General features: G+C 41.6%; 2 protein-coding genes and 1 pseudogene across 3 annotated transcripts in view; 2 read left to right on the top strand and 1 right to left on the bottom strand.

Moving 5' to 3' along the window:
- Positions 1 to 510: 510 nt before the first annotated feature.
- Positions 511 to 2,256, bottom strand: RRS1 (ribosome biogenesis regulator 1 homolog). The gene has a single exon (XM_081116764.1). It carries the CDS (start codon positions 2,147 to 2,149, stop codon positions 1,055 to 1,057), a length of 1,095 nt encoding a protein of 364 aa, XP_080972890.1. The 5' UTR covers positions 2,150 to 2,256; the 3' UTR covers positions 511 to 1,054.
- Positions 2,257 to 2,340: 84 nt separating this feature from the next.
- CRH (corticotropin releasing hormone) overlaps positions 2,341 to 11,671 on the top strand; it is a 139,323-nt gene continuing 129,992 nt past the window's right edge. Inside the window, exons 1-2 of the mRNA XM_081117262.1 lie at positions 2,341 to 2,433; positions 10,713 to 10,834. The gene's annotated coding sequence lies outside the window, so the exon portion shown is untranslated. The remainder of the gene's footprint in view (positions 2,434 to 10,712; positions 10,835 to 11,671) is intronic.
- Positions 8,216 to 8,498, top strand: LOC308547055 (small ribosomal subunit protein uS14 pseudogene; annotated as a pseudogene). Its single transcript has one exon. The product of its transcript is annotated as a small ribosomal subunit protein uS14 pseudogene (transcript).

Raw genomic sequence — 11,671 nt, 5'->3', positions numbered from 1 at the left:
TCTAAAGTATTTTCAGAAAAAATTATTAAGACACTCTAAACTGTTTTAACAAGAACCCTGCAGAAAGCCCTAGGGTCCCTTTTTACAGGGTCTGTGTTGTGTTCAACTGCTAAATCAAGTGAGTCTTAAAGCAAAAACAATACCCAAACAAAACAACATGACATTCCCATCCCCGCCAAGTTGAGATTTGGAAAGGTTAAATGCTCTGAGTGGCCTGTCTTTTGATGAAGTTGTTCAGGATTCCAATAAATGGTTTCATCAGTGGTTAAAACTTTGCCTGATTAGACTACACTGTCCAGGAGGGCTTAGCAGCCCCAAGTGCACCATGTCCAAGTGGAACTTAATCAGAAAGTATCCTAAGTAATGATTGAACATTACTGTGTCTTAAGTACCTAACTATATCTTCAATATTACATGATACTAAAAGTACGAGCTGGTTTTTTTGGCTTGCTTTTAAAGTGGTATCGCTGAAATCATCACAATTTAGCTGTTTTGTTTTTTTTTAAAGAAAGTAAACGAAAATAGTATGCACCAGATAATCCAGCACTGGCTTTACTTAAGATCTCTATCAATAGCCAAACAGTTAAAAGCAACATCAGATACAGACACACTTTTATTAAATAACTTCACAATTACTTTTAAGGCCAGGTCTGAAAATGTAATCTTTCTGTGTGCCCCATCTGCTTTCATAAATACACAAGCTTGTTATAAAAAATAACAATGAAATCAACCTATTTTAAGTCTCTGAAATATGTACAACTCTCCCTCACACCACATCCAAAGTTAAAAAAAGAAGGCTGTTTCATTTCCAGTTTCAATCAAATTCTTTCTCTAATTTTTATGTCCTCAAATACATCCTTTAAATCTCCAGCCAAACACCTGGATGTTGGAAAAACATCAAGTCCAACATTTACAAAATGCCTTGAGAGGAGGGCAATCCTATCCCTTCTACCTCAATGAAGGCAGTGGCCCCTTCTGCACCCGCCTCCAGGACTTCGGCAGTAACCTTTGTAATAGTTCTCGGTTTACAGGCAGGGGGACTGGGGGGTGAACTTTACTTCCTCCTCTTTCCTCCTTGGTGTTGCCCTCCTTTCCTCTTGCCACCCAAGCCGGACGGCCCGGAATTCATCTTTCCTCCCAAGCCTTTCCTCTTCCCACCCTGGCTGGGCGGCCCCCCTTTCCTCTTGCCCCCAGGACCCTGCCGGCCCCCCTTTCTCTTGCCCTTCTGGCTCATCTTCCTCCTCTTGGCCGCCTCCTCCTGGTCCTCTTCCCTCAGCTGCTTATTGGTGGCCCTCGTCACGTCCAGCTGAGGCTTTTTGCTGTTCATGATTCGCAGCATCTCCAACTGGCTCTTTTTCTCCGCTGCAAAGTCCCCGAAAAGGGGCTGAAACTTCCTCTTCTTCCCGGAACCCCGGGGCGCCTTCTCCTTGGGCAGGCGCTCCTGGAAGCGCCCCACGGAAGCGGTGGAGACCTTGGCCACTTGCAGGGCGCGGCCCAGCTCATCTTTACTCTGGTGTCCTGTAGGGTGCATACCGGCCGAGCTGGGCAGCCGCATCTTGTGCGCGCGAGCTAAGTTCCGCAGCCGGTTCAGCTCGTTCTTGGCCACCCGCTCCTTCTTGGCCTGAATCCGCTTGGCGAACTGGTCCTCCAAGGGGTCGGCACCGCCCGGCACCTCGATCAGCCACTCCTTGGTGTCGTCGCGGGCGCGCTGGTAGCCCCAGCGCCGCCGCCACTGGCCGCTCACCTCGTCCCACACCAGGTTGGTCTTCTTCTTGGGACGAATGCCCTTGAGGCGCGCGAACTGCTGCCAGCGCGTGAGCGGCCGCGGCCGGGGCACCGGCTTCTCGCGCGGCAGGCGAGTGGTGGGCTCCGGCAGCCGCGCCACCAGCGCCTCCTCCACGCGCTCCGTGGGCAGCTGCCACAGCTGGTTGATGAGCAGCTGTGTGTTGTCCCGCGCCAAGGCCCGCAGTTCAGCCTCCCGCGTGGGTTCCCCGCGTCGCAAGCCCGTGGGGGGATTCCGGTCCGAGGCTAGCAGGTTACCCAGGTCGAACTCCAGCTCCAGCTCCTTGTGCACCGTGATGCGCTGCAGCTTCTCGGCTTCGTCCCGCTCCGCCTTTGCCAGCAGCTCCTCCACGCTCTGGCCCTCCATGGTTCCGGCTCGGCTCTGGAGCTCCGGGAAGACAGGCCAGATTACTACTCAGCCAGCGCCGGCTCAAACCCGGGCAACACAACCACGTGCGAACACCCAGACGCTCGCCCCGGAAAAGAAAGCTTCACTTCCGGAGCAACCGGAACTGCTCGTAATCCGGGCGACTCGAGAAGTGGCCGGCAGAGGGCGGTGTTGGAGAGCAGATGAGCTTGGAAGCCGCCCTTTTGGCTCGACCCGGGACGGAGGCGGAGCTGGCGCGAGTTGCCAGGACTACAAATTCCAAGGTCTAATCCGGACTGCGGCTTCCGCGAGGCGGTGGCGCGAGTGGGTGGTGCAAGTTTCTGGGGCCGCGGAGCTCGGGGCCGCGGAGCTCGGGGACACAGAGCTTTGGGGTCCCGGAGCGACTCTGTCACAATTTCAGTGAAAATGTGTTCTCTGGATGTTAAGCCAGTCAGCCCGTTTTGGGACTGGACAAATTATATTTCACCAGAACCCTGACCCTTTCGTGGGGCTCCTGGGTTCGGGCTGAGAAAGGCACTTTGCACAGACACGCGAAGCGAAGAGTAGACTTGGTTTGCCTCGGGCGCGAGCGGGGCCGGCAGACCGCCCGAGGGGCGCGCCTGTCCCCGCGTGCGGGGCGCTAGGAGCCCGGAGGCCCGGCCGCGTTCTCCGAGGCCTGCGCCCGAGAGCGCTGGCTCCGCGGGTGGACTGCCTGGGCTCCAGCCCTGGCCATGCCACTGTTTCACCTTCAGCGTTAACTTATCCGGGCCTATTTATTTATTTATTATTTTTATTTTAAATTTATCTTTATGGTTAAAAGTATTACAAACGCCCCCTCCCCCCCCATCGATCCCTTCCCCCTAGGCCTTCAACTCACTATTGTCTGTGTCCACAGGTTGTGCATATATGCATATAAATTCTTATTTTAACCTCCCCCCCCAGATTTGTCAGTCTGTTCCATGCTTCCATGTTTCTGTATCTCTTCTTTTTATCGGTTTATTTTGTTCATTAGATTCCACATATGAGTAAGATCATGTGACACTTGTCTTATCTGGGCCTATTTAAAAACCTGTAACCTTCTAGGGCTGTTATCTGTTATAAAGATAAAAGAGTTAATATGCCCCCAAGGGAGCTTAGACCAGGGCCTGGAACTTCTAAATGCTCAGTAAATGTTAGTTAGCTACTTACCAGTTGTTATTTAATCTTCATCAAGGCTCTGGGAGCCAAGCTGAAGAGGCAGTCTCATAGGGTGATTAAACACCAGGCAGCTGAATCAGACCACCTCGAAACAGATCTAGGCTTACTGTACCTACCTTGGACAGGTTGTTTAACTGAAGTCCTATTCATAAGTTGATAAATATGAAACAGTTTCTTGTACATGGTAAGCACTCAATAGGTCTTAGCTGTTGTTATGCACCACATTCCTCTGATGACAAAGGCTCAGAGAGGTAAAATGACTTTTCTAAGATTATACAACTACGAAAATGTGGGAGCAGGGGGTAGCTTTACTCACAGCTTTAAGACTACTTACATATTCTCTGTACTGTAATGTCTTCCAGGCTCTTTCTTTTTTTTTCCAAAGGGAGCCTCATTTATTTCTTTTTTCCCCCCATTTACGTAGTTCTGAATTTATTTATTTATTTATTTATTTTTAATTTTTTTAAATTTTATTTTTGTTTAAAATATTACAGATGTCCCTTTTTCTCCCCAATGACCCGTTCCACCCCATCCCTTCCCCCTCCCCAGTCCCTCTCCCCACCATTGTCCATGTCCTTGGGTTGTGCATATATGCATAGAAGGTCTTTGGTTAATCTCTCCCCCTCTACCCACCCGCCCTCCTCCATCCCTCTGACATTCATCAGGCTCATCTATGCTTCCATGTCATTGAATCTATTCTGTTCATCAGTTTATTAAGTTCTTTAGATTCCACGTGTAAGCGAGATCATGTGATGTTTGTCTTTCGCTGCCTGGCTTATTTCACTTAGCATAATATTCTCTAGGTCCATCCATACTGTCCCAAAGAGTACGAGATTCTTCTTCTTTACAGCTGTGTAGTATTCCATGGTGTAAATGTCCCACAGCTTTTTTTTCCCACTCATCTACTGATGGGCACTTGGGCTGTTTCCAGATCTTAGCTATTGTAAAGTGTGCTGCTATGAACATCGGGGTACATATATTCTTTCTGATTAGTGTTTCAGGATTCTTAGGATACATTCCTAGGAGTGGAATCACTGGGTCAAACGGCAGCTCCGTTTTTAATTTTTTGAGGAACCTCCATACTGTTTTCCACAGTGGCTGCACCAGTCTGCATTCCCACCAGCAGTGTACTAGGGCTCCCCTTTCTCCACACCCTCGCCAGCACATGTCGTTTGTTGATTTGTTGATGGCTGCCACTCTAACAGGTGTGAAGTGATTAAAACCTCATTGTGGTTTTAATTTGCATCTCTCTGATGATTAACTACTTGAGCATTTTCTCATGTGTCTCTTGGCCATCTGTATGTCCTCTTTGGAGAAGTGTCTATTCAGGTCCTTTGCCCATTTCTTAATTGGGTTGTTTGTTTTCCTCTTGCTGAGTAATATGAGTTCTTTATACACTTTGGAAATTAGCCCCTTATCAGATACATCCTTGGCAAATATGTTTTCCGGTGCCAGTAATTTGATAAAATAGTAGAAAAGGGTCCTTAAAAACACTTGTGTTACTCACATAGTTCATTTTTACTGATTTACAACTTTAATTTGGAAGTACTTAAAAGGAAAATTTAATTTTGAAAATTTCTTAATCGTAGACAAAAATCTGTGTATTCATGTGCGCTTCAGCTTTAGTCACACACACACACACACACATATATATATATAATTTTGAAAAGGAACAAAAAAGGTATAGCATTAAAATTTTGTGTAGTGTAGAAGTAGATTAAAAAAGAAAAACCCAAAACAAAATAAAAATAAAAGCAAACCCCTACCAAACATTGTATATTTTCTTAGAAAGTACTTTGGATTTTAGGATAGTAAAAATGATGTTAGCATTTTAAAATTGACTTAATTTGTTTTGCTCTCTGTAAAATACACAATTCTGTTTTTAAAAAATTGGCAAATGCAGTTTTATTTTCTGGAACCTTATTCATACCTATAAGATAGGTAAGCACCACTAGCTTATGGTTTTCATTCATAAGATTTCATCACCAAGTCCCAAGGGAATGCGATTGGTGTTAGGCTTCAGATTTTACTTCTATAAGGAGTTCAATATGAGAATGAAAGGTTGATATTAAAAGAAAAACTGAAGTTTCAGAATTTTAGGGATATTTGTACTCAAAGAAGCCAATAACAGAAAATGTAGATCCATTTTTTAAATTATCCTTTTCTAATATATTTTAATTTTTGAAAGTAAAATTACAATGAGTAAGAAGTCCTTCTGTGTATTCTTAGTCAATAAAATATGAACAATTTTTGCAAGTAACTTTAGAGTGATTTACTCTAGATTAGTCAAATGAGCTATAAATGCCTTTCCCCTCAAGAAAACAAATTTGTTGTCATGCAGCCTTCAATTTGTCTTTGTAATCATAGACCATGTGTGAATATATATTAATAAAAATTTTCTCCTAAATTTCCCACATAAACAGTATTAATAATACACAATAAGTTACTGCTATGCCAAATAAACGTTGATTCTTGGCCTCTCTTAACCAAGAATTATTTCCAAATATTATTGACCCATTATTTTTTAGAACACATCTATGAAAAATATGAATAGAAATACTACAATATGACTATATGTATGGTAAATTCTGTAGCCAACACTTGCTTTTTCTAGGTGTTTTTACTTGCCAAAGGAAGCCAGCAAAGGAAAAAGCCTCTTAGCAACAAGTCATTGTATCCTTATTAGCATCCAAGACTGCGCTGCAGTCTCATCTAGTTCCCTGAGCCACTGGGTAATGCACAAGATCCAGTTGCTTGTGATGTGTATACTTTGCCACAAAGCCTAAATAGAACTTATTATTTAGAATGTATAAATAGCCCTAACTGGTTTGACTTGGTGGTTAGAGCATTGGCCCTTGGACTGAAGGGTTCCTGGTTCAGTTCCAGCCAAGGGCAGATACCTTGGTTGCAGGCTCAATTCCCTGGCCTGGGTTGGGGCACATGCAGAAGGTAACCAATTGATGAGTCTCTTTCACATTGATGTTTCTCTTTCTCTCTCTCTCTCTTTCTCTCTCTCTCTCTCTCCCCCCTTTCCACTTTCTCTGAAAAAGCAATGGAAAAAAATATCCTCCAGTGAGGATAAAAAAATAATAATAATAAATAATAATAATAGCCCTACTGAGTTAAATATATGTATCTGCATGTCATATACATAGAATGTATAAATAATGTTCCTGGTATTTTCCAGTACTTATTTCACTTGCCTCGTTATCCAAGATAGTGTTAATTTTCAGTTGGAGAAGCTGACTTCTTATGGTGGGTCCCAGTTTCCCTTCTCTAGAAAGTCTGTGGATTTCAAAGGAGATATAGTTTAGGTCTCAGGCTTCAGTTCATTAATTGGAAAATAAAAAGTTTTGACTAGGAGGCCTTTTTGATTCATCTCTGGAATCCTTTTATTAAAAATCTATGCTCTTCATGTGTTCCAATATTATTTTCGTATAAAGTGCTTTCTTTCCTGTTTTTTAAAAAACTTTTAATTTATTGGTTTTAGAGAGAGAGGAGGTAGAGAGAGAGAGAGGGAGAGAGAGGAAGAAAGAGAGAGATGTTGTTCCACTTATTTATGCATCATTGGTTGATTTTTGTATGTGCCCTGACTGGAGATCAGATCTGCAATCTTGACATATCAGGTGATGCTCTAACCAGCTGAGCTACTGGGCTAGGACTCCTGGTTGCTGATTAAAGTTTTTGACTAATATATTTCATTTTACAAATTTCCCCTTCTTCCTGAGTCACTTATCTAATTCCTGGGCTGGTTATATGACTCCACATAGTAAAACAGCTCCCTGCATGCACAAGGAGACTGTGATGACATGAGTGCTGATCAGTTTTTAATAATATGGAGGCTCATTTTTGTGCTTTGTAGGTTGTTCGTGATGAGACTGTGACGACATGAGTGCTGATCAGTTTTTAATAATATGGAGGCTCATTTTTGTGCTTTGTAGGTTGTTCGTGATGCTTTTCTTTTTTGAGAATTGGAAGGTAGGGTAGGGAATGAGACAGTTATAGTTCATTTTACTATTTGTTAGTGGTTCTGGAAAAATGTCTTATAGGGAAAAAGAAGATAGATTTATAAAATATTTATAAAAATATTTATATTTTATAAGGTCAGGCCTGAGAATGAAAGACTGTGGATTCACTTTATCTGCGCTTTCCTGGCCCAAGATGTAGAACTGATGATATTCTTTGATTATTACAGTTATAGAAAAGTTTTGAGGAAAGCTTTAAAGTTAACTCTCTCAAATAACAAAATTGGGGCAGTTTTGTGTTTCCTAGTTTGATATTTTGCTTCAGAGAAAATTAATGAGAGAATTTCAAAATATGGAAGGTAAAGTAAAATATAATAGCATTTCTGGTATGCTTAGTAATTATCATTCTGAGAATGATCCTGGTGATTCCCAGCCTGATAACCGGGGGACAGATTTTTCAAGGGATCATCACCCCATCTGAAAAATGGGCTAACATTACTTCTCAATTTTAGAGTTCTATGAGTTGGAGATAAATTATTCAAACACACTTTTGCAAAGAACCCTAGAGTGGAAGTCAAGAGACAGGTTCTGGCTCCATCTCTGCCACTCTGTAGTTGCGTGTGGCTTTGGTAAGTCACTTCACCTTTCTCTGAGTCAGTTTCCTTATCTTGAAGTGAACTTTGTTAGCTTCTCTCTATGCCTCTTCTAGCTCCCTGTAGCATTCTTTGCTTTTGTTAAGATGGCCTCAGGAGAGACATGAATCCCCTGATGTTTTATGCAAACGTAAGTGGTTATGCATGTGCATTTTTACTGATAGAAGGCCCCCCCATAAGATTCTCTGAGGCATCTCCGACTCGCTACCTCTCCCCAACAAGGTTAAGAACTGCTATATCCTTTGGCCTCGTTGCTTCAGAGCGAGCAAGATGGGTCACCAGCAACTCCACTGGAGTGATCTGAGGAAATTCGGCCAGGGTTCTCGTTCTTGCCGCGTCTGCTCAAACCGGCACGGTCAGATCCAGAAATACGGCCTCAATATGTGCAGCCAGGGTTTCCGTCAGTACGCGAAGGATATAGGCTTCATTAAGTTGGACTAAGGGAACTTCCATGAATGGGTCATTCAAGACATCTACCTTACCGCAGAATGCTGTCTTTTTGTACATAAAATAAAAAGAACTTCAAATATAAAAAAGAAAGAAAAAAAAGAACTGCTATACTATACAAGAGGGAGATAAAGGAAGGCTAGAGGGAATAATTGGTTAAGGCGTTATGAAAGAAAAGGAACTTGAGTTGGCCTTTGAGCTTGGATAGAGTTTGAACAGATGGGAGGAGGAAGAGAAGTATTCCAGGATGGTAACAATATGGATAAAGACATGTAGCCAGTATTTATGGAGCAAATATATTAGGCATTGATTTTCTTTATAAATCCTCAAAATAGGCCTAGGAGGTAGATATTACCAGTATTCTTATTTTATTAAAAAAATGGATGATCACAAGGGTTAAATACTTGTCCAAGGTCATGAAGTTAGTAAATGGTAGAACAAGGAGTTGAACCTTTGTAGTCTACCAACCCAGGCACATAGCACTATACCACAGAGCTTCCTCTCTCTGGTCCATTAGTGTTTTGGATTGCCTAGGATAGATGATTTGTATAGGGGACAGGTATGACATAAGCTTGGTTAGATAGGTAGGGCAGTACCAAATGTGGAGTACTTTTAGGATCAGGAAGAATAATTTGGATTTGATACTAGAGTCAGTAAGGAGCCATGAGAAGATTTTAGACCAGTGAAGATAAAACAAAAATGTTTTTTTCTTAATTGTGTATTTACATCTTTAATGGTCTTACTAATATTTTATCTTCTTGATCTATCAATCACTGAGAGGTATGCTGAGATCTACTTTGACTATAGATTTATCAGTGTGTGATTCTACCAAATTTTCATTCTATATTTTGATGTTATGTTATTAAAGAAAATGAACACTTTTAAAAAAGTTATTGTTGAAAGTTTTACAGATATCTCCCTTTTCCCCTCATTGACCCCCTCCTCCTCCCAGCCCCTCCCCAGGCTTTCACCACACTGTTGTCTGTGTCCATGGGCTATGCATATATGCCTACAAATTCTTCGATTAATCTCTTTTTGCGCCCCCCCCCCCCTTTTCCTTCTGCTTTTGGTGATTTTTTTAAAAATATATAATATGTTTTTATTGATTTCAGATAGAGGAAAGCAGAGGGGAGAGAGAGACAGGAACATCAGTGATGAGAGAGAGTCATTGATTGGCTGCCTCCTGTATCCCCGATTGGGGATTGAGCCCAAAACCTGGGCATGTGACCAGGAATTGAACCGTGAACTCCTGGTTCAGAGGCTGATGCTTAACCACTGAGCCACGCGGGCTGGGCTTGATGAATTTCTTTTTATTCTTTTATCATAACATAGTGATCCTCTTTATCCTTAATCATGCTTCCAATAGTGCTATAGCTATATAGCTTTTTTGATTAGTATTTGTCTGATTTATTTTTTCCATATTTCATTTCCAAACTGAATCTGTTCTTTTGCTTTAGATATATCTCTTGTAAGCAGGTACACCTGGCTTTGTTGGTGGTTTGTTTTTTTAAAATCAAGTCTGCCAATCTATGACTTTTAATTAACACATTTTGACTATAGTTATTTTGATGACTGATATATTTATTTATATCTTATTTTATGCTTTCTATTTACCTGGTCTTTTATATACCTATTTTATCTGCTCCTGCATTTTATTAGCTTGATTGAGTTTTCTTTCTTTTTTTTAAAAATTGTGATATAATTGACATTTAACATTACATTAGTTTCAGGTATACAACATAATGATGTGATACTTGTATATATTCCGAAATGATCACTGTAGTAAGTCTAGTTAACATCGTATAGTTCATCATAATTGACTTATTGGAAACCTCCTGTGGAGGAAATTCAATTATATTCTAAGTTTTTACTAGAGCATTTAGAGATCCCTTTGAGGCAAGTCTGTGAATTATCTCATATAGCTGTTGTAAAAAGAATTGCTAAATAATATAATGTTGTATAATTTTATGTATAAATATATGTATATAGTTTGAAATATTTAGAGACTATTAGTTTTTGTTGTCTTCATCATCTTTAACAGCTATAAAAATAAAGGGGAAACAGCAGCTGCTACTTGAACAAAGGATATATTACCAAATGTCCTTTTCCTTTTCTTCCCTTCCTCTTGGAATCTTGTTTAAAGCTGTTTTATAATATGCAACAAAGGATTTATTCTCCTGACAATAGATTTAATAACAGATGATTCAGCAGACACTACTGATACCTTCAAAATCGTAATTTCTTCTAAACAAATGGTGTTGAGAACATTTTGTTACATTATATTTTTCTTCCTATTTACAGCTCCCAGGTTAGCCATGTACGTAAGCACACCGCAACTTTTCAACTAAGCCTCCCACTGCAACTTTCTACTAAGCCTCTTGACAGCATCTCATGCTATATACAGCCTTGAAAATGGACACATGGTAGGATATCTTAATTTTTTCCCTTTTCTAGTTTGCATAGATCATGAGTCAGCAAATACTTGGTCAATGCCTAATTCAACAGAACTCCAAGTTCTATAGAAAGACAACAGGATGCCTGTATCACAGGGACTGTTAATGTAACTGAAGAGAAAATGCCATCGTGGGAAGGCATTTAGAAAGTGTGGCAGAACTTCCCAGCTGTTGTAATGTGCTCTGGCACAGGTATTTGCTCCCTTCCCATCTTACCTCAATACTGGTCCCAGTGCTTTTCTTGGCCATGTGCTTCCTACTTGTGTAGAAAAAGAAGGGAAATCATGTAGCTTAGTATTTTGGATTAAGATCCAGTGCCTCCTAGGAGGAAACAAGATTTGAATTAAATGCCATTTAGATAAAGTCGAGGATAAAACGGTTGAAGGGGTATCTCAATGTTTATGAAGTCTTTTCTGACCTGTTTAGTAATAACCAGTAGGAAATGAAAAAATGCTATAACTTACAGACTTGCTACCTGGCAAGAGGCAGAGCTCATGAGTTTAATTAGAAAAAGTCAATGCTTATTTGATGCTGCTGCGCCTTCTGGTTTACGTTCAGAGAGGCGGAGTGACTTCCCTCGGGAACCCTGTCCTTCGACTACTGTCTTTGGTCTGGGACCTCCACTGTGCTCTCCTCACACTACTACAAGAGTCTAGGTCAGAATGGTACTTAGGACAGTGCCAGACAGTCACCAGAGTCGGCACTTTCCCACTGCACCATTTGCCCTCCCCATCCTGGGTCCTGTCTTCTTTGGGCTATAAATGTCAGTTCTGAGATGCTGTGGGCCAGTGACCTCCAACTTAGGCT

Source organism: Miniopterus schreibersii (assembly GCF_964146895.1).
Source record: "Miniopterus schreibersii genome assembly, chromosome: 17".
Classification (NCBI taxonomy): domain Eukaryota; kingdom Metazoa; phylum Chordata; class Mammalia; order Chiroptera; family Miniopteridae; genus Miniopterus; species Miniopterus schreibersii.
The sequence above is the reverse complement of the archived record's forward strand: the minus strand, read 5'-3'. Positions and strand labels throughout refer to the sequence as shown.